We start from the raw sequence: 26,542 nt of genomic DNA, 5'->3' as shown, positions 1-26,542 counted from the left end.
CATCTTTTACGATTTATACGGGAAAGATGCAGGTGAGCCAATTGCTTTGCGGGAACCATAAGGCTTAAATTACCTATTTTTTTGAACTCTCACTTTGAATGAAAAGCATCACGTAAAACAGAACTAAAAACTACATCTTGACCATCATTCGGAAACTTAAGTTGTCCTTTCGTACAATAGACGCGCCAGTGTCGTCGTAACCAGTAATATTTTTAGAATTAAATATAGAAATTAATAGCCTTGCATCAAACAAAACTAAGAGTAGCTCTGCTCTCCCAAACCTAATATCTAATTCCAAATTAATAACTGACGGCACAGAAATATGTAACTTGTTTAACTGTTTTTTCTCTTCAATTGGTTCAGAACTAGCTAGTAAAATACCACATGAATATCACAGTTGCACAGAAAATATTTTAACCTATGGACAAAACCACTCACATGATATTACGCTAAATGAAATCCAAGCTTGTAGTACAGACGAAATAAGTAAGATAATAGATGACTTGGATGCTAACACAAGCACCGGTTTAGATGGAATCTCCACTAAAGCAATTAAATGTATTAAGAGTCTAATCGTTGAAAAGTTAGCATCTTCAATAAACACCTGTCTTAGACTAGGTATTTTCCCTGATACACTTAAATTAGCTAAGGTTAGTCCTATACATAAATCGGGTCCAAAAACTGACCCCAGCAATTACAGGCCGATATCAGTGTTACCTGTAATATCAAAAATATTTGAAAAACTTTTGTACAATCGGCTTAATGACTATCTTACCTCAAAGCATTTTCTTATCGACGAACAATACGGATTCCGCCCAAAATCAAGTACATTAACAGCTGCCATAGACCTAATAACTAAAATTAAAACTCATATTGACAAAAGAAATATTGCGTTAGGTATATTTATTGATTTAAAAAAAGCTTTTGATACTGTAAGTCACCAAAAGCTACTTCTAAAGCTAAACGACATAGGTATCCGAAATAAAGCGCTAAATATATTTGAATCATATCTGCAAAACAGGCGTCAAATTGTTAAACTTGATGATTTCGAGAGCAATTCTGAAGGTATCTCATTTGGAATACCCCAGGGATCCATACTCGGGCCATTGTTGTTCCTGATATATGTTAATAACATCAATAAAATAGGCCTAACCGGCTATCTCACACTATACGCCGATGATACATGCTTATTTTATTTTGGTCAATCCATCCATGAAATCATCACCGACGCTCAAAAAGACCTGGACTTGCTAAATAAATGGTTTCTGCAGAATTTGCTAACAATTAATACACAAAAAACGTCATATATGATCTTATCTGCAAAAAATAAAGTAATACCCAAATATAATGCGCTGAGAATAAATAACGTAACTATCAAAAGATCCTACCAGGAAAAGTACTTAGGGTTACTTATAGATGACAGATTAACTTGGAGACCGCACATTGACTATGTTAAATCAAAACTAACATCATTACTAGGAGCACTTCGAAAGATTTCACATTGTATTCCGAAACAAATTAAACATACTGTCTACAATTCCCTGGTAAAATCTCATTTGAATTATCTTATTGAAATTTGGGGATCTGCTGCACCAACCATTATTCATCCATTACAGAGAACCCAAAATAAAATTGTTAAAGTCTTATTCCATTATCCTTTCCACACGCCCACTAATGAACTATACGTAAAAACTAAATTATTTAATTTATCACAGCTATACAGATATAATACATGCATTTTGATTAAAAAAATTATAACTGACAATATTAAAACTAATATAGAAATAAACATAAAGAGTAATACACATAACTTAAGAAATAAATTTAAACTCAAAACAATAACGCCAAGGACCAATTACGGAACAAAAACTGTACTGTTTGAGGGAGCACAGCTATTCAACAGTTTGCCTGACGACTTGAAGGATTGTGAAAGTTTACATATTTTTAAAAAGAAACTTAAGATACACATAGCAGGCTAGCAGCTACTAGTACCAGTGGCTAATTTGTAACTTATTTATTAAATATTTTAGTATCTCATTATAAGTGAAATGTAAATTTCTTATGAGAATAAAGTTCTTTAACCTTAAATGACAGTGCGACGGCCAGCATACAGCTTTCGATGCATGTGAAATTGTAAGCAATGCTCATCGCAACAGATTTTTATTCAAATCACAGCGCGAAGCCATTACTATTCCACCAAGGTTCACTTGCACTTCGGAATACGTGATACGGTTAAGGCAATTGTTTTAATGTCAGACTATGTAGGACAGTTGAGAATCGATTCGAAAACTACGATAGGACTCATGGTTAATGCAGAAAGTAAAATACTTGTTTCATACTTACTCGTAGCGTTAAATTTTTCAGAACTTAACTATATTATAGTAGTTTTACAGTATTTGTTACAGGCTATTTTACAGACTAACCTTGGGTTTAAGAAAACATATAAATTAGTAATATATTCGATGCAGATGAGGAAGTTACTTAGGAAGGTATTGTTTTTTTGCCAAGCCAGACCCAAAAAATTGAGTCAATCTTATTCTTGAGAACCCAAGTTCTTAAAGTTCTCAAGTTCTTGGGGGCCAACCCCCATTGTTAATCACTATGTATTGTTAATTATTATTTAACTTAGCCCATTTTCACATTGTGGTAGAAAAAAAAGGTAAAAATTAAGGTCCATATTCCCAATTGTCAGCTAGATTAGATACGAGTAGCATTTATTTCCCAGAATAAAGTGCAATGATCATAAAAAAGATTGTGTTTGAGTAACCATGTACCTTCTTTCTTCCCCAGACGCCCCCTTCTTGCTCCGCTTCCTCCGAACCAAGAAGTACTCCATCCCCCAAGCTTGTTCCATGCTGGAACGGTACCTGACCATCCGGCAGATGTACCCCCAGTGGTTCCAGAAGCTGGACCCGTTGGATCCTAAAATCGCCGCTGTCATTGATGCTGGGTATCTGGTGCCGTTGCCGAAGAGAGACGCTGAAGGCAGAAGGGTGGTGCTGTCTTGTATGGGTAAGTTGTTAGAATGGATGTTTTTTCTTTCATAGGAGCTATAAGCTAGGAGGGTTGGGTGAAAATTTGGCGCGGTGGTGGTAGAAAGGTAGAGATGCATTTTTTACACTTGAACACAAATAAGATATAAAAATAAAACGCAGGTACATAATATTTAACATGACTCAATGTTACAATGTTGATTTTATTAGCTGTTTTACGCTACTTCGTACGCGAAGGTTACTTTTAATGTGACTTGCATACAAACTTTTTGCATCCACATAAGTTCTACAACGCCTTTTATGATGTGTTTATTAGTCGAAATCACCTTGTCTGTGCTCTGAAACTTCTAGCTTCGAATATCTTCAATTTTAAGGTTAAATTGAAAATCTTACGACATAATGTTTTCCTTGTTCCAGGCCGCTTTGACCCGCACGTGTTCGACAGCTGCGTGATGGCGCGCGTGCACTCCATGATCGTAGAGCTGCTTCTAGACGAACCGCGCTCACAACTGCTGGGCTACACGCACGTCAACGACGAGGCTGGGATGCAGATGCCACACGTGAGCCTGTGGTCGCTGAGTGACGTGCGCATCATGCTCAACTGCATCCAGGTGACTATCATCATCATCATCATCTGTACGAGCCGCGCTCACAACTGCTGGGCTACACGCACGTCAACGACGAGGCTGGCATGCAGATGCCACACGTGAGCCTGTGGTCGCTGAGCGACGTGCGCATCATGCTCAACTGCATCCAGGTGACTATCATCATCATCATCATAATCATCAGCAGTAACCGCGCTCACAACTGCTGGGCTACACGCACGTCAACGACGAGGCCGGCATGCAGATACCGCACGTCAGCCTCTGGTCGCTGAGCGACGTGCGCATCATGCTCAACTGCATCCAGGTGACAATCATCATCATCATCAACGTCATCATCATCATCTGTACGAGCCGCGCTCACAACTGCTGGGCTACACGCACGTCAACGACGAGGCTGGAATGCAGATGCCGCACGTGAGCCTCTGGTCGCTGAGTGACGTGCGCATCATGCTCAACTGTATCCAGGTGACTATCATAATCATCATCATCATCATCATCATCTGTACGAGCCACGCTCACAACTGCTGGGCTACACGCACGTCAACGACGAGGCCGGCATGCAGATGCCGCACGTGAGCCTGTGGTCGCTGAGCGACGTGCGCATCATGCTCAACTGCATCCAGGTGACTATCATCGTCATCATCATCAGCTGGACGAGCCGCGGTCACAGCTGCTGCACCCAACTGCGGAAAGACCCTGGATGCGGACAAATGGCGCAAGTACACTATGCGGAAAATTGACCGAGACGAAGTATGGGCGACGCACGGGTGGGAGGAAAAAGTAAGATGGTGTTTACACTATTACAATCATCTCGGCTCTTGGCCTATTTCCCGCATAGTGTACTTGCGCCAAAAGTAAGACCGCTCGTTGGAAATCCATGGGGGAGGCCTTTGTCGAACAGTGGAAGGCATTTGGTTGATACGAAAAGAACTTTCTGATAATTAAAAATAATGGTCTTGTAATTATTATCTTAAGTAAATAAACTTTTTAAATAACTTTATTTTCCTTCCCAGAATTCCACGCCAATGCGTCACAAGCGGACCCACTTCGTCAACATCCCGACCTACGGAGTCAGATTCTTCGAATTTGCAGTGTCGTTGCTTAGCGATAAACTAAAAGACCGCGTAATGGTAAGAAAAATATTCATTTCATTGTAAAAAAAGTTTATCAATTTTTAAGTTTCCCTCCATCTTTATTTTCACTTGTCATGCCCAATCAAAAGTTGTGACGTCAGTTTATTGCCAATACAATAAATAAATAAAAGTATTAAGCTGAGTGTACACTATTACATAAGTTACCCTAAAACAATAATCAACTGACCAACTTTTTTTGTCTTATTCTTGTAGTATAAAATACAGCAATGTGTGTTAAATCTGACTTAGCGAATTCATTATAAAAAATAACGCGACATTATTTTAACGGCGATATCATCAGAATTATTAATTTCACCTTTATTTTTCAGTTCCACCGTTCAAGTGAGGATTTGACAAAGCACGTCGATCCATCAATACTGCCGAAAGAATACGGGGGCACAGTCCCGTTGAGGGATATGATTGAAGAGCTAAAACGGAATCTATTGAAACGCAGAGAAGAACTATTGGCGCTAGATGACATGTGCGTCGACCTCTATGCTTTGGAGAAGAATGACCTCACTCAAGATATCCATTCCACAGCTGGTTCATTCCGGAAATTAGAACTGGATTAGAAAATAGTTTTTAACTCAATAATTTTACGTATCATTGAGTAATAAAACAATTTATAATTAGATTAACAGTAATTACATCGATAGTTAAGTTCATTGCTTTGTAAGTTATTTGTTACATTCTTAATGTGAATCAATTTACAAAAAACGTGTTCTTAAATCAACACTTAATTTCAATTATTATTTTTGAAACATAACGGGGTGGGTAAACACATTCCACATTGACGTAAAATAGATCTCAAGCTTTCATTGTTTAGTCGTAAGATTTTCGGAAGTAGATTTGCTTTTAATTAAATATTATTTTCCATTTAATCGCAGGAGTATTTTACGTGTTAACTTTTAATTACCTATTTTAAGTGACTAGAGAGCTAGTGGCAGCCGTCGGTGGTGTCACGTTACCATTCTTATCTGTTTTTCATTGCCAACCGATGTTTCAGTTTGCATTTTAACGTAACAATTAAGAGCCATTTCACAAAAATATTCCGCGCGAATTTAGGTAAAAGCTGTCAACGCAACGTCAAAAGAGTAAAAAGAACGCTGAAATGGACAAAAAAATCTTGAGCCGTGACCGTATTAAGACTTGATTTAAGTTATTAATTTTAAGGTAGAATGAGGTATTCAAACTTGATAAATTAATTTTTAATAGAGTTTATTAAGTCTTTTATATTTCGATTCATAATGAAACACGAATAGGTATAATATGTAAAATATATATTAAGTACAAAATAAAGACAGTCACATAGTGAAAAAAAAATCTGCCCCCTTACAGCTCCATCATCGGACCCTGGATACGAATAATGAAACACGAATAGGTATAATATGTAAAATATATATTAAGTACAAAATAAAGACAGTCACATACTGAAAAAAAAATCTGCCCCCTTACAGCTCCATCATCGGACCCTGGATACGAACTATTCGTCAAGGCGAATCACACAAGCCCAAACTCCATAGGGTTCTATTGTTTTGTTACGGAGGTGGCCATTGCATCTCCTCCAGATCCATTATCAGACAGAGCTAAGAAATAAATAAATAAATATTATTATAAGTAAACAAATAACTAAAATAATTCATCTTACTATCTTACTTCTTACTAGTCTTACTAATATTATAAATACGAAAGTTTGTGTGGATGTCTGGGTGTTTGTTACACTTTCACGCAAAAACTACTGAACAGATTTTGATGAAACTTTACAGTACAGTACAGCAGTACTAGGCAGTCTGTGTTCAACTATCACTCGGGTCGGACGTTCCTATCGCAAGACCTTTGGTTCACTCAGTTCCGATACGACTCTAGTGCTGTGTGTAATCATTTTCGTGAATACACTGAGTTTATTAATTTCTACGAGTGGATTTCATTTTGACTGAGACCTACGCTATGAACCCTGAACCAGAAGACCCTGTCGCCAGCGACAGCGACGCTCATCCAACCCTGGCGTCGACCAGAATAACAATGTATAGGCTATAATTTATGACGATCTGTGACAAACTAAATTTCAAGCGGGTGAAGCCGCGGGCAATACTACATATTTCATACTAGCTTTTTGCCCGCGACTTCTTCTGCGATGAAGTGGAAAATGGTTCTAATAGAATTAAAATATTCTAAGAAAATTAATTTTGTTAAATGATTATATTTTTTGATATAAAATCTACAAATTATTGTTTAAATATTTGAATACTTACAAAATTATGAGATCTTTCTAAAACAAAATTAAAACACTACACCTGCCGCAGATTTCTTTGCAAACAATGTTTTTTTGTTTTTCCTTCAGGTGCTAAAATCACCAGGCTATTGTGTGCGCATACTCTGGAGTATTCCACATACAACTGGTCGTCGGAGAAGCATAGATTTCCATTAAGTCTACTTCCGCTACCATATGAACTCCGCTAAAACTCGTGAGGGCGCCAACACTTACTCGTACTTTTGTATTGAAAATTAGTATGAGCAGCTGCGCACGCGGTTGCCCGTTGCAGGCTCTATGCAACCACACTATTTTAAACCGTGGTCCATAAGCATGAGATGGGAAACTGCACTCTATTGAATTCTCTTGAATTTGATGGTGTTAGGGGAATCCTAAGAATGAATACAGACTTTCCAATAGAATCTCCTCATCAATATTGCGAAATTGCGAGTTGCAATGCAATGTTACGTTTTCACTTGTTATTTTATTGTTATCTGACCTTGATTTTTCAAACACGTGTCAAAATAAAAAAAAATAATTTAAATCAAAAGTACTAAGGAATATTTCATTGATATCAACTTAGAAACAAGCACAGATCACAGAAACTAAAGGGAAATGTGACAAGGGACAAAATGGAACATATTGCTTGTGAAAGCAATGATGACAGTAGCGACGTCATTATGTAAACAGTTTATATTGCTTGCATAGTACTAAAGATTATTCGAACGTTGAATACTGATACCGCAGTGGATAATGAGCACATAATTTGATTTCTTTGTGTGTGTGAATTTCTAATACGACACTGAGTTTCGAACTCAGCGCATTAATTAGCATCTCTCTATATTTCTATGGAACCAAGTTATCTCCAAAATAACATTCCACACCTTTTTAACCTAGTCAGGTAATAATTTTAATAAAATACGAAGCACGTCATCTATCAATAGGATATATGTATATTTTAGAAGTTAATAAATTATGCATAAAATATAAACACTTAAGAAGTTTAGTTAAATCGTAGAATTTCTGAAAAACAAGTACTAAAATCGTACTGAAAAAAAAAGTATTAATAATATGTTATCTAATTTATTTATTAAACGTCGAATTTTATCAAAGATTTTGGACTAAAGTTTTTGAAAATATTTATAGCCTACATAGAAAAAAATTAGGATTCTAAATCGTGAAAGAATTTTTTTTCGGAGCCTATTGCCTCCAAACAAACAAAGAAACAATTAAATCTTTCCTCTTTTATTAGTATAGATTTAACAACAAAGCTTCCCTCTCGAAACAAAACGCTTCTTTTTCTTCTTCACGAAACAAAACTCAAAGCGGATAAATAAATAAACAAATCTTTGGACAATTTCACAGCGCCATCTAGTCCAAAAGTAGGCAACCAATATGCTTGTGTTAAGGGTGCTAGCATAATGGATATACTTTTTTATAATTTATTTATTAAATTAAATACATGGTCCCTACATATTATACATAGTTACACCCAGATCCGTCAAAGAAATTAAAATTCATCATTTCAATTTCTGCTCGGCCGGCCGACTCGAAACAGCCTCTCGGCATAGTATCAAATGCATTTGGTCGCCGTACAAATCACCGCTTCACGACACGAACGCACGTAAACGTCACGGCGGGAAAAATGACACAGGTCCTGCCTTGACGGGCGCTCGCGCCATACTAATCGATGTCGGCTTGCGTATTGTAATTTATACTGATATTCACATCAATATTTTGACAAAGTGGTTACTAATATTTAAACAATAACTGTAGAAATCTATTCTACAATGAATATTCTTTATTTTGGGATACTTTTATTGCAGTTATTGCTGTGTTTTTAAACCAAAAACCACGATCAAAATGTGACGTTAATCTTCAAATTTGCCAAATTATTTTTAGATTTTACTCAATAATGGTAATGAAATTCAAGAATCTATTTCATTAATGGACTACAAGAATATATGTCCGATGATTACTATATATTTTTAAGCTTATTATATGAGCATAAATAATAGATACAGGACTTTGAAAATGAGTCTGCGGCAATTTTTCCGTAAAATGGTTGTGGGAGATGGGGCACTGTGAATTAAGCAAAAGAGTTTTAGTAAATCCGTTTCATTAATGGTCAACACCAAGGATTGACCTATCTTTCGCAGTTATTAAATAATCTCTGGGTGTTGCTTAAGATAGTAATTCATGCTTCCAAAATCTTAGAAATTCGCACGAAAATGTAAAATGGCTCTTAAGATCTTTACTCATCTATCGCTACTTTGTTGTTTACTGCTGAAATGTTTTTGAGCATGAATTTGTGGGTCCACGTATGTGTATATGAAATCCTACCTTTTTGTCATAATTTAGAGAATTCGTAATACGACTGGTGGTATTTTGCTTCAAGATCCTACGGTGCCTTCGACATGACAACCTGACTGCTGCATATAAAGTTTACGAAATGTGACTGCTTTATAATGTGAACATGATTTTAGTTAGGGTATTTTGTAGTTATAAAATCTATGAGACCTACTATCTTCGGTAATGTCCTACAACATAGGGTTTAAATAAATAAAAACTATAATTAACAATGCTGTTTTATTCATTCTGTTAATGCTTACTATACCTACAATAGGTTAATGTTTTGTTAAGCCTATTAATTACCTTACTCAATAGCTATTTTATTAGTTCCTGCCAAGTAAATAAATAGTAATACTCAATTACATCAAAGTTTAAAATAAAACAAGATTGATTGCTAAAATGATAATGATGACTAACAAAATAAACTTATTACGATATTTTTAGTAAAAAGTTGGGATACGCATAGGGTTGCCAGGCGTCCGGCTTTAGCCGGACATGTTTGGCTTTTTAGGGTCTTGTCCGGCCAAATATTGCCTTGTCCGGCCTGTCCGGCTTTTGTTAGGCTTTTTATTTGGTTGCCGCGCCAGGCGAAAGTCGAGCCACAGAATCTATGAAGCGCACGCATCAGGATGTTGGTTAGCAACCGATGATGATAGTACTCACTCATGAGCTGACACTAATTGCACCCCCCCCCCCCCGTCACATGTCCGGCTTTTAGGGTAAAATGTCCGGCCAAATGAAACACAAAGTCCGGCTTTTGTGATTTTGGACCTGGCAACCCTAGATACGCATTTAAAATATGTAAAAGCTTTTGCCCGCGGCGCACTATGGAGCGAAATTGAGATTTATGGACATAGCGATTTTTTTCACAATTTCTATTTGAAAAAAATACCTATCGATAGGTTACGTTATTCTGATGAATAAATGCTTCACAAGTTTTTCTCTAAAACCAATAGTTTGACTGGAAAAAAATATTTTCCATTTTCGTTGTATGGAATGAAACATAAAGTGGTCGATTTCGACTAAGCCTTGACAGATCTTGCTTTGAAACTACTTAAGCCTTGTTCTATGGCTTGTTGACTGTAATCTTACGCTATCAGCGCGCATCCCAAGTTGCCCGTTCACAAGTTATGAGGTTCTGAAAAATTAAAAAAAAGTAAGTAAAAGTGACTTTTTTTTGGAATATCTTTTAAGATTTAACAAAAATATAAAGATTTTATACGTTAATAATGTAAATTAACCTTAAATTACTGCTAAAAACACATTTTAATAAACTTAAAAGGAATTAAATCAGCGATTTTTTTTTCACAATTTCTGTTTAAAAAAAATACCTGTCGATAGGGTATGTTATTCTGATGAATAAATATTATGAACGTTTTTCTCTAAAACCAATAGTTTGGCTGGAAAAAAATATTTTCCATTTTCGTTGTATGGAATAAAACATAAAGTGGTCGATTTCGACTAAGCCTTGACAGATTTGCTTTGAAACTACTTGAGCCTTATTCTATGGCTTGTTGACTATAATCCTAGACTAACAGCGCGCGCACAAAGTTGCCCGTTCAGAAGTTATGAGGTTCTGAAAAATTAAAAAAAAGTAAGTAAAAGTGACTTTTTTTGGAATATCTTTAAAGATTTAACAAAAATATAAAGATTTTATACGTTAATAATGTAAATTAACCTTAAATTACTGCTAAAAACACATTTTACTAAACTTAAAAGGAATTAAATCAGCGATTTTTTTTTTCACAATGTCTGTTTAAAAAAAATACCTATCGATAGGGTATGTTATTCTGATGAATAAATATTACAAACGTTTTTCTCTAAAACCAATAGTTTGGCTGGAAAAAAATATTTTCCATTTTCGTTGTATGGAATGAAACATAAAGTGGTCGATTTCGATTAAGCCTTAACAGATTTTGCTTTGAAACTACTTGAGCCTTGTTCTATGGCTTGTTGACTATAATCCTGCAAAAACAGCGCGCGCCCAAAGTTGCCCGTTCAGAAGTTATGAGGTTCCAAAAAATGAAAATTAAAGTAAGTAAAAGTATCTTTTTTTGGGTATAAATCTTTAAAGATTCAACTAAAACATGAAAATTATATACTTTAGTAATGTAATTAACCTTTCTCTTGTCGTCTTATCTAAAGAAAAGTCAATTTTACTTACTTTACTTTTCATTTTTCGGAACCTCATAACTTCTGAACGGGCAACTTTGTGTGCGTGCTGTTAGTCTAGGATTATAGTCAACAAGCCATAGAACAAGGCTCAAGTAGTTTCAAAGCAAATCTGTCAAGGCTTAGTCGAAATCGACCACTTTATGTTTCATTCCATACAACGAAAATGGAAAATATTTTTTTCCAGCCAAACTATTGGTTTTAGAGAAAAACGTTCATAATATTTATTCATCAGAATAACATACCCTATCGACAGGTATTTTTTTTAAACAAATTGTGAAAAAAAAATCGCTGATTTAATTCCTTTTAAGTTTATTAAAATGTGTTTTTAGCAGTAATTTAAGGTTAATTTACATTATTAACGTATAAAATCTTTATATTTTTGTTAAATCTTAAAAGATATTCCAAAAAAAAGTCACTTTTACTTACTTTTTTTTAGTTTTTCAGAACCTCATAACTTGTGAACGGGCAACTTTGGATGCGCGCTGATAGCGTAGGATTACAGTCAACAAGCCATAGAACAAGGCTTAAGTAGTTTCAAAGCAAGATCTGTCAAGGCTTAGTCGAAATCGACCACTTTATGTTTCATTCCATACAACGAAAATGGAAAATATTTTTTTCCAGTCAAACTATTGGTTTTAGAGAAAAACTTGTGAAGCATTTATTCATCAGAATAACGTAACCTATCGATAGGTATTTTTTTCAAATAGAAATTGTGAAAAAAATCGCTATGTCCATAAATCTCAATTTCGCTCCATAGTGCGGCGGCTTCAACCGCGTGAAATTTAGTTTGTTACAGATTGTCATAAATTATAGCCTATATTATGTTATTCTAGGTTATAAAGAATAATACTGTATATTTTCATCAAAATCCGTTCAGTAGTTTTTGCGTGAAAGAGTCGATCGAGACATTCGCATTTATAATATTAGTAGGATGTCTAATTACGAGTTTTTTTATTTGCATAAAAATTGGCAGTTACCAACTTTCAAATAATGCCGCCAATAGTGCTTTGGTGTGTATAGAGCGCTTTAGTTTTAAATCGAATTATTTAAAATTGTGTAAAATTACCAAAAATGGAACACATTTTGATCAGTATGTTTCCTTTTACCAGTTTGACGTTTTCGTTCTAAAATAATAGACAATAGACTTTATAGATAGTGTTTGATCCATAGACAGCGCAATGACCTTGAATTGCACGAGAAACGTTGCTAACTTCGGTGTAGTTTTTCCCGCAGTTTGGCGTCCACAAGATTGAAAAAATTATTACAAGAAATTTCTATGTATTTAGATCAATAGGACAATTCAGAACTTATATGATTTATATTCCAGTGCAGTTTTGATGAGACGACGATGTTATTACTGTGATTGTTTTGTTTGTTCCCGTGTACTGTGGTGATTTTTGTAAACATCAGGAGGAACATTGCCCCACGTCTATGACTTCTTGTACGTATCCTAGCCATTATCGGTATACGCTTACTATTTTAATGTTATTTATTCAAAATAAGTGTATAAATAGTGAGATTTGTTCTTACTCCCCAAAGTTTAACCTCGAAATTTTGATGTTTGGTTTGCAATAAAAGATGGGCCTCCCATGATTGGAAGTGTTTGTTGTAGAACCACGAATGCAGTTTTGTTCGTATTCACAATGCACTTGCATTCGTGTATCGTGTACGTATTTAAATCTCGTTTGGTTGTCATAAAAATATTGTTATGATCATACTTTGATGGTTTGTGATCATGATTATAGATTGAGCAACAATTGAGGTTCATTTTGTTTGGCAACTTCGTAATAGTATGGCATTTGTTAGGTTATTTGGTAATCAATAAACAGTTGTGGTTTATTGGTCAATAAATGTCACTTGCAAAGAAAGTTAGTGATGCCTGTTGACACTGGGCTTGGAGCACTGATGTTGTTTCACACAGTAAGAACTGTATCTTAGACAAGAATTCATTTCATACATCAAAAGTAAACTCATAGAAAAGGTAATGTTTTGGGGTTGTAATAAAAAAACATGATATTAGAAAAGACTAGGCTGTTAGTGCCAATGGTCAGAGGCTAGGGTAAATATCATGTTTTTTGTCCCTAGAACTCCATATTCAACGGGGTCATATAGCACACTGTTGACAGAAATATCTTTATTTTAGCTAAATACTTGCCTCAACAAAAGATTGTGGTTCTGATCACATCTCTCTCTATTGTAAATATTCCCATAAGATTTTTTAATTCTATATACTCAGATAAGTACGGGGCAACAGATGATATAAAGTTTTAATTTGTATTAATTATAATTTCTTTTTAATATCAATATTTATCAATAGTAAAATATTATTTTGTTCATGACCCAATAAGGCTGTGTTCAATTAGGTGAAATTCGATTTTATATTGATTAATACTTATTGAAGTACCCAGGCCATTGAATTAATATCTATGGAGAAATTACATTCTTACAGCTCATAATGCTTTACGATGTTACGACTGTGAGAGTACTTAACAAATTATTGAACTGTAAAGTAAATAATAATAACAATTATGGCATATTTTAAAATTAAACATTCAAGCTTACTAATTTGCTAAAAACTGGTTAAACAAGTGAATTAAATAAAACCCCACTATTAAGATTATTGCTTAAAAAATACCTACCTAATTGGCAGCAAGCTAACAAGTTTTTTGTACTTTAGAAAATTATACCAAAGTGGTCAGTATTAAAATTCTACTACAGTAATTTATAGATATTATGAAAATAAAAAATATTTTTCAGTAAACATTTAAAGTAATTGTTAAAGGAGAATTTTCTTTTGGTTATATTTGACTGTACAACCATCAATATACATCTGAAGAGCAATAAACAAACATGTACCGTAATGAAAATTTGTAACATTTAAATCTATAAAGAAGTATTAATTGGAATTGGCATTAATTCGTAGTTTTAGTTGTAATTCACAACTGTAAAATCTCATGTCAATTAGTGTTCTGATTGACTGATAACGCACATAAACGTACATTTAACAGAGTTGAATTTGACTGGTGTTTGTAACTATAGGACTGGTCTAGATTCTAACATTGTAGAGGCCGTCAGCGCAAAAGTGGCCTAAGCTTATCATATTAGTATGGAGCCTAAACTTGGTTAGGCCACTTTTATACTGCTTCGTAGGCAAAAACAATGCGCGCAAAAATAATGTTTACAACGCCCCATCTCTTACTAAGGGTGAAACTAGGGATAGGCCGCTTTAGCATCAAAATGTATTAGGTTTTGAATAAATTGCAATAGATAAGTACGAATATGAAAAATGTGGGTTAGGCCACTTTTGCGCTGACGGCCTCCTATAGCCTCTTCACCAACAGAAAATGGGTTTCACAGTCATAGTGTCAGATTCTGTGAGCCGTTCATTAAGTACATTTTTAAAAAGGTTGCCAAATTCTATTTTTGGCATATAGTGTTCTTGATCTTGACTTCACATGGAAGGCTGTCTAGAAATACTGTATGTGGCGTTGGTTTATTGACTTTTAGCAGCTAAATAAATTTAAGATGTTACAGATATAGGTATTGTTAGTTAATGAATTTTTGATGTTGTCTTATAAAGTTTTCAGTACACTGTAAATTGACAGATTCTAATGAATATATTTAATTTAAATGCATGAAAATATCCCACTCCGTTGTAATAGTACAGATCTGCAGGAAAAATGCATTGTTACAAAGTCATCCACAAAGTTTATTGTATAACAGTATCTCTACTGATTTGAAATGAATGTATTACATTAGTTATTTGATAAGGGTACATGATAAATAATTTACCTAAACTTCTTATTATTTTGCGTGTCCATATCATGTATCAAACGTCAATTAAAAATAATGGAGTGTAATTGATTGTGAATCATGATTATTTTCTTATTATAATTTCTTGATAGATGAACGACTGGTGTAGTGATTTATATAATTAATGATTTCTTAAATAAACTTATTTTTGTTGAATCGTCTAAGTGTGACATTAAACCTGAATTGATATTGGCATCAAATGAGAATAATCAACTATTTTTAACGTTGAGGAAAAATTTTGAGGACAACTGTTGCAAAATTTTAAATCAAACCTTGCCTTGCCACCTAAAAATATGGGTCTCTATTAAAATTTTGTCTTATTAAAGTGATTTAAAGCTTTTAATAAAATGATTTAACTTGATAATTCCATTTATCCTTCATGGTCACTAACAACTCTGACATAGATACATACATACATTGAACAGCACATTGTAATAACTACTGTTTTATGTGTAGGCATAACCCTCAATTTGCCTTAAGTAAATTAGGAAAGGATGATAAATGATCATGATCACCAAAAAGTAATAAAAATATATTTTTTGTACAGATTGGCAGCATGGCGGAAATAGTGTACCCGCAAGGCTGCCGCCCCATTACCGATGACCTTGGAGCTGATGAGCTGGTCCGGAGACTCAAGGTATGTCCTCATTAAGATTTCTTTTACCCAAAGTCAAAGTCAAAATTTCTTTATTTGTTTAGACTAAAATAGTTCTTACAAATCGTCATTTTACTCTTAAGGAGTACCCACAATAGAGAAGCTGATAGATTTTTAGGTAACGAAGATCTTCCAAAATAAATGACTCGTTATAGTCTAACAAAAAGGCCTATTTTAGTTTGATACAGCCCATAAATAATAAACAGTATGTTTTCATTTGTTTTGGCGAAAAAGAAAGAGAAGAATAGTGAATGGTTTTAACCTCAGATCATAGTTCTATGATCTGAGGTTTTAACAGTAGAAGCCAGCGGTGCTCAACATTTTTAAGGTCACAAAGGTGTATCGCTACATGTATAGCATCAATAGGATAGTCTGAAAAAATAAACAATATTTCTTATCACCTTCTCTGTTTTTTGATTTTAGTCTTTTTGTTTTATTTAAAATTATGAACTTTAGTTTTCTACTACAATACTCTCTATGTTAATTACCAAACCAATACAATGTGACAGAATATAATGTAACATACATCCTTTGTCCACAAAGCTTACAACATGTCGCATTGCACAATATTGCCGATGCATACGTTTGTTAACATATCCCAGCATGTTTCGTGAATGACGACCGTGCCAGAGTATTTTTTGCAAAAGAATACACTTTGACATGATATTTGCGCGCGTATTTTTAGAATGACCCACATTTTGTATGGTAGCAGTGATAGCACAGTCATTGACTCATCGTGTATGAAGTAGCGCTTAAAATCTTTTTTGATTATCTTAGCGCGTTTCCGGCCTTAATCGATTGGCCACAAATTAAATAAATGAATTAATCACATTAGCCATTTTGGAGCACGCAGTCGATTGCGTTAAAGCCATCAAGGACGTCACACATAGGTTCCTATTGTCACAAAATCTCTGAGAGAATTTGGTTTTAGATATTTCTTAAAATGCATGTCGATTTATATTTACAAGTTAGTAGGCTCTTAGGTTGAGTTTCACCAACTAACTTTAACCGGAACTATAACCTTTAACGTTAACCGGTGTTTTGTATGGAGTTTGACAGATTTTTGACGCTTGTTAAAGTAAGATGGTATAACCCAGCCTTAGGTACTCCATGTAGATAACCAACTTGTAATATTCACTACCGTGTATTCCTAGCCTTATTGTAATGAAACAGAAGCAGGTGCTATCACAGGATGTGCTCGTCGGATCCAACTACGCCCTAAATCATAGCAATCGTGCAACATATTGTTCAATGGGCTACGAGACGAACAACCGTGATTGATCACTTAATGTGCCTGTTCTGAGAGGTTAATTATTTGTATTCAATAAATTATAATATTATGGTTTTAGAACTAATTGAATATTATGGTTGACCTACATTGTTTATATCTGTGGTAACTGAGCCCGATTTTAATTTATATGAAGAATCGGCCAAATCGAATCGGCGTAATGTGCGCACTTCCATACATGCCCATACTGATCAACTGCCCGACTAAACTATCGGCCGACGAAAAATCGATGGTCTGCGCCTAGGCTAAAAAGCCATAGTTAATCGACTCGCGTTTAGGTAATTGGAAAAAAGCTTTGGAATTGCGCTCAACAGTTCTTTATAGTGAGAGAGACATAATATGGCTTAAAGTTACCTATATGAAAGTCAATAGTCCATTTTTCTCCGTCGTGAACAAAAGCAAATAAGTAACTGTCAAACGAAAAAAGTAAATAATATAGCTTCCACGAATCAGCATACTTTCTAACGCTGTTACCGTTTTATCTTTTACATTCGGAGTCATCGTTTACAATCACTCATACCAGCTCATCTCGTAACTACTGGTTTTTGATGTAACATTTATCAAATCATAGCTTGTAATTCAAAATAGCACACTTATCGCAATAAGCCTAACGCAGAAGCTCTAAAAGCAAATAGATTTTTAGGCGATCTGCTGATAACTTGACCAATATTGAAAGGTCAAAGTTTAGTGAATGGTTCAGCAGAATTGCCTTGCCGCCATTCTATAGAGTCATCATTTATACACACATTGGCAGACCTAGTCGTAAACGATTTGCCACACTAAATGCGTTCTGCGGGCAGCGGGCTGGTCAAAGTGAACGCAGCCCGCATCACGTATGAACATTATTGTCGGTCAGGTCAGTGGTCCGGGCAATACAATCTGTCAGTGGTCAGATTGCCTTGTCAATCTGTCAGCGTTGCAGTTTATGCATAACAAGGCAGGTATTTCACCACAATCGCACCTGATGTTAAGGGATGCAGTCTAGGATGGTACATATCTGCCCTGTAAGGGCCTATTCACTATCGCCTTGAAAAGGCCCGGATTATAGTCTCTGGTTTGCGTTCTTTGCTCGTGCCCGCACGGTCAGATCGCATCAATACAAAATGTATAGAGAGACGCCGACAATGTTATTCATACATGATACGGGCGGCATTCACTTTGACCTGACCGCTGTCCGCAGATCGCATCCAGTGTGGCAAGTCCTTAAATGCAATAACGGTGCTGCCACTGCAATATTCAGATTAGATTCGCGCGAAACAAGATTTGTGTCAAAAACATAATATGCTGCCAGAATTAAAAAAATAAAATAAAAATCAAAATCAAAAATATTTATTCAGTTTAGACCACAAGTGGCACTTATGAACGTCAATAGAAAATAATAAAAAAAGAAAAGGTAGCCCTTATGGGGCACTTTACATGTCTCCTTATCTTTTGGGCCCTACCAGCGCTTCGAGACAAACATATGGCAAGTGCTGAGAAGAAACGCCGGAATTAATTTAAGGCATTACCTGGTTGTACAGTCAGCGTCAAATACTTCGTGACACCCAGTGGTCAAAAAGTTGACAACACAATCTTATTCCAATTGTAACAAAGATGTGTTGCGGACTTTTTGGCTACTTTGGGTGTCACGAAATATTTGACGCTGACTGTACAGCAGCATAACTTGCTTATTACGGGCAGTGTACGAGACTGCTGTAATACGGGCTTACGTAATTAGATTATGGAGGAATGAAGATAAGACTTAGCCTAAATAAGATTTTTTGTAAGTTAGTGCTTTTTTATTAAATCCTCATTTTGTGGGCGTTTTTAATATAGAAGCGTGATGTAGCGCTGCAGTGGCGTAACTATGATCTTTTTCATTTTTCATACTTTTGTGTTGCAAACGTGAAAGAGTAAACCTAGTTGATAGAATCGACACAGTGGTGTGATAGGGACATACGCCACTTGAGCGCCTTTAAACGCTTTCTATTTGAAGGCGATGACCAACGGCATTATCTTCTTCATTTCTTATAGACAAAAACAAAATCAAATCGTCTCCTTGAGCAAACATTCGTCGCAATCCAAGTTCTTTCTTATCGTGTTATCATTAGGGATCAATTTGGCCTTTGGAAAAAGTTCAGGGTCAAGAAGTAAATCTCCTGATGTTTATGAAATCTTTTATTAGTTACGTAGTCTACCTATCCATATTTAAAAGGCTTTTAAAATCTGTAATTTGAAGTTGAACTTATGTTATGAACAGGCACAAAAAGTTTGTAGAACCACAGCACTACTACTATTAATCAGCAACTATTGCTTCCTTCCAACTTCGTGGAAAACGACCGTTTCAATTGTAAAACTAACATTTACCTTGTTCAATAAGTTACGCCTTAACCCAATTATAGTTTTGAACTAGTTTTATTTACCGGACTTTAGGCCTGCTATACACGGACAGCTTGAAGCAGCTAGCATCGACAGCTTCAAGCTGCGACTGCATAGCAAACAAGTCCTCTACGTACACACATAGAAGGAATCGCTCGAGCAGTTGTGACTGCTTCGGGCGGTTTCACGGTGAAATTTCATCGTGACTATGACTGCAAGAGCGGTCCGTGTTTCATAGTAGTACTTTTCGGAGGGAACATCAAAATACGTCATAGAATGGACTTCGTTTCCTATTTCGGATCCGAAATGTTTCATAGTGAGCAATTTCGAATTCGATTGTCGTTTTGACGGATTTAGTTTTTCGTAGTAGGCCTGCTGATCACTGGCTAACTCCGTGTATGGCGGGCCTTACTGGCACATGTTCGCGTTTCCACACAGATCGATGTTGTTATCCGGATCTCAAGTACCGGAAGTGGAATGTCCCAGAAATACTTCGAGCCGGATATCCGGAATCCGGATAAATGTGCCATCAGCGATTTCCGATCCCGATTGAGCTCACGGATTAGAGTTGTAACTTGGAAAAGTTGAGGATAGATCAATAAGAAGTCGTCAGTTTGAAAGACCATATTATTATCTGATATCTTTAGGAAATAGGAAGGACGACCTCCCAGTGGCAGTACATTGTATGTAATCCAAATTAGTAACTTAAAAAAAGTAAACTTTTACTTCTTTTTTGCACCAGGCTGGGTTGCACCATCTTACTTTAACTTTGACAAACGTCAAAAATCTGTCAAACTCCATACAAAAAGCACCGGTTATCGTTATAGTTACCGTCAAAGTTAGGTGGTACAACTCAGCCTTAGATTTTCAGGATTTATAGTCGAGCTTTGACTGTAAACTTTTTGTACCAGTTTTATGTTTGTATTCTTAAAATAACTATTGCATAATATGAAGAAATGAATAGAAATACCTTTCGAAAATAGTACGCAGCTATGAAATGTAGATGAAAATAAAATGCTACAGCAATGTTGATATAGCTATCTGCGCCACGTAGGCAGTTATTGTTATAGTCCTGAATTTTATTGTTTCCCCTGCTACGTAGAGAAACAATTCATTTTTCTTACTTTCTTTAGGTACTGAGAAAAACAATTCATCTATCTTTGCAACGAAGGGAAGTCGAACCTTAACTTCAAATTCCTATGTTCTTCTGATTAATTTCGTTGCGGGTCCAATGACAGTTTAATTTTCCCCCGGGACCAACTTGACCTTTACTGGTTGGGTTTTTATTGGCGGTCAAGCTGTAGATCCTGGCTACACAGGAGTTGCAGTGGTGGGAAAGAGAGGTGGGAATAGTCCCGTTATCTTTTCTGGATAATGTAAAGCCGGGTCTCCAGCGCGTGTTTTGTTCTACACAATCAACAAAAACATGTCAACATTCAACATTTTTGTAGGCAATTTTGTTGCAAAACACGCGTTGCAGACCCGGCTAGAAGCCTTGTTTATACACTCCTCCCTCCTAATCGATAGCTTTTGGGATCCTCTATTCGTAATGACGGTAGCGGATCAAGTATTCAAGAGTGGTATAGGTCATGGACGACCTTATCAACCTTGGTCCCCAAGTAAAGCTAACGTTTTAATTATTCATTTGTATAATTTGGCTATAGATACAATGTTTTTAAGTACCATCTATACATAAATGTTAAAAAGACTAAGTAAATGTAAAAGTAAATAATTTCTGTCTTCCTTATCCGTTCTGATCCCAGTGTATTGAATTTTAGTTTAGGCCCTATACACATTGTAAGTTAGGACTTATGTAGCGATACTACTTAACTTAATCCAGTCTCGATGTAGCATCGATGAAGTCGCATAATTATACTCTCTATTATATCTTAGCATTTATCTCCAGTCGGCAGCTGTGAAACACGCGTTTGTATCGCTACAAAAAACTAGCAGCGTATAAAGGGCTTTAGAGAAACACTAGACCTTGGGGAAGGACGTAGGCATCCTTTTGTCGCAAAAAACTTGAAGGAATTGAAATAGGGGAGGAACGTTTGTATTGTGAACTCATTATTTCACAAGTTGGGGATATGAACGTTTATATTTAGTAACAAATAAAACATGTTTTAAAATAGATTAGATTTTATAATAACTTTCTGTGACAATACGAAATGCGAAAGAGCTGGCATTCGTGAAGATACATCTCAGATTGCTTGTTCTTACCTAACCTTGCTAATCTATCAATCAAGTGACAGGTGGGCAGGTGATGTCTAGGTGGACCGACGATCTGGTGTAGGTCGCGGAAAGTACCTTGATGCGAGCAGCGCATGACCGATCTTTATGTAAATCCTCGGGAGGTCTTCGCTTTGTTCAACTGGACGTCATTTGGCTGAAACGAACGAATGAAGCTTTCTAATCCAACTTTCTCTCACCCAGGTACTGGCTCACACCCTCCAGGGTCTGGGCCAGGATGAGGGCATGTACCAGCAGTACATCCCTCTGGCGCTGCACCTGGCCGACGAGTTCTTCCTGACGCACGCCTCGCGCGACGTGCAGCTGCTCATAGCGTGCTGCATCGCGGACGTGCTGCGAGTGTACGCGCCCGAAGCGCCGTACAAGGACCAGGAGCAGGTATGTTGGTGACAAGATTACAAGAATCAAAGATAATGAAACGACACAGCCTAGGTGGTCTTTTAGGTAGCGGAATAACCAGCAGCAACAGGCGTGCTTTACAGTTTACACTCCCGAAGCGCCGTACAAGGACCAGGAGCAGGTATGTTGGAGAGAATATGCTGGAAGTAGCTTGGTGTAGCACAAATGGAACGACACAGCTTAAGCGGCCTTCTAGGTAGAGGAATTAGCAGCTGCAACAGGCGTGCTTTAGAATGTACGTGCCTGAAGCGCCGTACAAAGACCAAGAGCAGATAATTGTGTGACAAGGTTTCAAAGAATATAATGGAACGACACAGTTTACATGGTCTTCTCGCTAAGAATCAGGCTGGTACCATAGAATCCTTGCAGTATACGCTCCAGAAGCTCTGTACAAAGACCAGGAGCAGGTACGTTGGAGGCACGGTACTCCAGGGTCTGGGAGGCATGCACCAGCAGTACATCCCTCTGGCGCTGCACCTGGCCGACGAGTTCTTCCTGACGCACGCCTCGCGCGACGTGCAGCTGCTCATAGCGTGCTGCATCGCGGACGTGCTGCGAGTGTACGCGCCCGAGGCGCTGTACAAGGACCAGGAGCAGGTATGTTGGAGACAATATTCTGGAAGTAGCTTTGTGTAGCATAAATGGAACGACAGGGCTTAGGTCTTCTAGGTAGCGGAATAACCAGCAGCAACACGCGTGCTTTAGAGTTAACGCTCCCGAAGTGCCGTACACAAGGACCAGGAACAGGTGTGTTCGTGAAAAGGAACACAATGGACCAACAACAGGTGGTCTTCTCAACAGGAATCAGCCTGCTGTATTGCAGACGTACACGTCTTTAGAGTTAATAGCTTAGAAGACCATGGGTAACTTGCGGCCTAGAGGAATGCTGGTGCCAAATATAGTTACTCTAGGAGTCTAGGGTCAGGACATGCTGTATCACACGTGCTGCGAGTGTACGCGCCCGAAGCGCCGTACTAGGACCAGGAGCAGGTATGTTGGAGGCAGTCTGCTAAAATGCAGCTTGACGACAACCTTAGGCAGTCTTCTAGATAGCCAAATAACCAGCAGCATCAGGCGTGCTTTAGAGTTTACGCGTCCGAAGCGCCGTACAAGGATCAGGAGCAGGTAAGTTCGTGAAAAGGAACACAATGGATCAACAACAGGTGGTCTTTTCACTAGGAATCAGCCTGCTGCATTGCAGACGTACACGTCTTTAGAGTTTATGGTTCAGAACCTTCGTACAAAGACCAGGAACAGGTAACTTGGGGCCAAGAAGAATGCTGATGCCGAACATAGGTACTCTAGGATCGGGACATGCTGTATCACGGACGTGCTGCGAGTGTACGCGCCCGAAGCGCCGTACAAGGACCAGGAGCAGGTATGTTGAAGAGAATATGCTGGAAGTAGCTTGGTGTAGCACAAATGGAACGACACAGTTCAGGCGGTCTTCTAGGTGGCGGAATAAGTAGCTGCAATGGATGTGTTTAGAGTGCCAGAAGCTCCGTACAAAGATCAGGAACAGGTTAGTTGGTGGCTAGATTACAAGAAACACAATGGGACGAAACAGTCTAAATGGTCTTCTCGCTAAGAATCAGGCTGGTACCATAGAATCCTTGCAGTATACGCTCCAGAAGCTCTGTACAAAGACTAGGAGCAGGTACGTTGGAGGCACGGTACTCCAGGGCCTGGGAGGCATGCACCAGCAGTACATCCCTCTGGCGCTGCACCTGGCCGACGAGTTCTTCCTGACGCACGCCTCGCGCGACGTGCAGCTGCTCATAGCGTGCTGCATCGCGGACGTGCTGCGAGTGTACGCGCCCGAAGCACCGTATAAAGACCAGGAGCAGGTATGTTGGTAAAAAGGAACACAATGGACCAGCAACAGGTGGTCTTCTTACTAGGAATCAGCCTGCTGCATTGCAAAAATAGACTTCTTTAGAGTTTATTGTTTAGAACCTTCATACAAAGACCAGGAACAGGTATGCTGGAATAAGCAGCTGCAATGGATGTATTTAGAGTGCCAGAAGCTCCGGGCAAAGATCAGGAACTATTAAGTTAGAAGCAAGGTTTCAAGGATCAAAAAATATGTAATGTTGAACACTCGGAAGACGATGGAGCGGCGAACGTCTATAAAAAGTATTATGATATTTTTCTACCTACAACGGAAAAGCTCTTGGTCTATCTCTCTCATAACAAAGAAAATAATGTAGAAAATAATCTTTCTATTTTATTCTATTCTATAATGATCAGGCCAAAGTGGTGGAATGTTCGTGCGTTAATGACACTACTTACCCCCCATCAACAACTGCATAGTCACTGACCTATTTTGTTGTCTAAATTATTATAATGCTACTGTTTTATAATTCAACTCCAATTCACTATCGAAGACTTACAGAAAAAAATATCACGACAATTTAGGCGGTCTTATCTCTTGCAATAATAACTTGATATCTTATGCTACTGGCCTTGGTATATGCGGGGGTGCTAAACTTATGAGTCAACCTAAAATGGTATTTATGTCAATGTCAACTGACCTCATTTTCCATCACCAGGTCAAGACGATATTCCTGTTCCTGATCAAGCAACTACAAGGTCTGCGAGACCCAAAGGATCCGGCGTTCAAGCGATACTTCTACTTGTTAGAGAACCTGGCCTACGTGAAGTCCTTCAACATGTGTTTCGAACTGGAGGACTGTCAAGAGATCTTCTGTGCACTCTTCTCGCTTATGTTCAGGATTGTCAAGTAAGTTTGTTAATTTATTATTCTAAAATTGTTATAAGAAACTTTTAAATTAATGAACAAAATTAATAAGCGGTGTGGTTCGGCAGAGTATAGGACCATTTCCTAATTCCTAAGTTCGATAATTCGTTTTTCTAAAATTGTTGTGAGTATCGGTAGCTAAGAAACTCAAATTAATAAACAATATTGACAAGTTGCGTGGTTCCGGCAGAGTAGAATAGAACCATCTACCACTCTTGGATGGATGTCGTAAGAGGCAATTAGTCGTAATTAAGAAGAAATATGTGAACATGGGCTTCCCTAACCCGTCTGGCCAGTAAGGGGTTGTAGGCTATATTCTCTCTTTTGCTTCTAGTCCTAGAGTGGAGACTAAATTACCTAATGAATCTAATGATGATGAAGAAGATGATGATAATGCTTTCTACAGAAATACAACTACGAACCGATTTCAACCGTAGTGGAATGTCCAATCGATCAAAGGAAAATTGGCAGCGTTAGAAAATATTTTCAAGCTAATTTGAGTGCGATGCGTGTAGGCGATGAAATAGTTAATCTGGTAAAAGGTGTTTTGTTGAAGAAAATGAATTTTAGGGGAGTATCTACTGCTTTCCTTGAAACAAAACTAAATTCCGTCACTGATAGAAGATACGTATACAATATATTTTAATATAATTTGTGATCATCACATGACGCAATTTACGTGACAACGTACCTACTTGTGGCATTTTGCCAAAAGTATTCAGGTATTTCACTTATTATGTGTTACTGTAGATACGATAGTACTTGACTGTAACAATCACCTTTTCAAAGGCATTGCAAATTGTGTACGATCTCCTTTATGACTTTACATAGTCTCATCAGATTAATTTTGTTTCAAAATAACACATTACACCTGCTTAAGATGGTAAAGTGTCAAAATGGATTATGTTCATTACTGTACAAATACTAGCTAATCGTACGGTTGCCGAAATCCGCATCAAAGGAAAAATACACTAGGCTTAGTTGCACCATCTTACTTTGACTTTAACAAACGTCGAAAAACTGTCAAACTCCATACAAAAAGCACCGGTTATTGTTAAAGTTACGGGTAAAATATGTTGGTGCAACTCAGCCTTATAGCACAAAATATAACAGAAGACAAACTCCATACTAAACGCGCTCGAGCCACGCACACAGAAATCAGAAATCAGAAATCAGAAATATTTATTTGTTTTTACATGGTTTTACAAGATATTATTATTACAATTGGCATGTCCACATGTTGACTTAATTAGTCATGCAAATATTGAGAAAAAAAAATGTAAGTACAAAATAACAATAATAAATTACAGCGTTTGAATGTCAGGATTATTATTACAATGGATTATATTAACATGCTTTACAATAAATAATTCTAGTCGAGAAAATTAAATAGTCTGTTAGTCATAATAATTTGTCGTCAAAGTATTCTTGTACTGAGTAATAGCATTTATTCAAAAGCCAGATATGGACCTTTTTTTTAAACAACTCTAGTGGCAACAGTTTAAAAAA

The 26,542-nt window shown here is 37.0% G+C and overlaps 2 protein-coding genes across 3 annotated transcripts in view; both read left to right on the top strand.

The window, feature by feature from the left end:
- LOC135082891 (retinaldehyde-binding protein 1-like) overlaps positions 1-9,564 on the top strand; it is a 41,813-nt gene extending 32,249 nt beyond the window's left edge. For both annotated transcript variants that reach the window (XM_063977654.1, XM_063977655.1), the window contains exons 3-6: positions 2,791-3,012; positions 3,411-3,604; positions 4,612-4,728; positions 5,061-9,564. In XM_063977654.1, coding sequence (XP_063833724.1) covers positions 2,791-3,012; positions 3,411-3,604; positions 4,612-4,728; positions 5,061-5,303 — 776 coding nt within the window. In that variant the 3' untranslated portion in view covers positions 5,304-9,564. The remainder of the gene's footprint in view (positions 1-2,790; positions 3,013-3,410; positions 3,605-4,611; positions 4,729-5,060) is intronic.
- Positions 9,565-12,705: 3,141 nt separating this feature from the next.
- The window catches only part of LOC135083034 (sister chromatid cohesion protein PDS5 homolog A), a 46,203-nt gene continuing 32,366 nt past the window's right edge, over positions 12,706-26,542 (top strand). Inside the window, exons 1-4 of the mRNA XM_063977798.1 lie at positions 12,706-12,950; positions 15,870-15,959; positions 22,057-22,251; positions 24,825-25,015. Coding sequence (XP_063833868.1) covers positions 15,879-15,959; positions 22,057-22,251; positions 24,825-25,015 — 467 coding nt within the window. The 5' untranslated portion in view covers positions 12,706-12,950; positions 15,870-15,878. The remainder of the gene's footprint in view (positions 12,951-15,869; positions 15,960-22,056; positions 22,252-24,824; positions 25,016-26,542) is intronic.

This window comes from Ostrinia nubilalis, chromosome 22, assembly GCF_963855985.1.
Source record: "Ostrinia nubilalis chromosome 22, ilOstNubi1.1, whole genome shotgun sequence".
NCBI lineage: Eukaryota > Metazoa > Arthropoda > Insecta > Lepidoptera > Crambidae > Ostrinia > Ostrinia nubilalis.
This window is presented reverse-complemented; position numbering and strand designations above follow the sequence as displayed.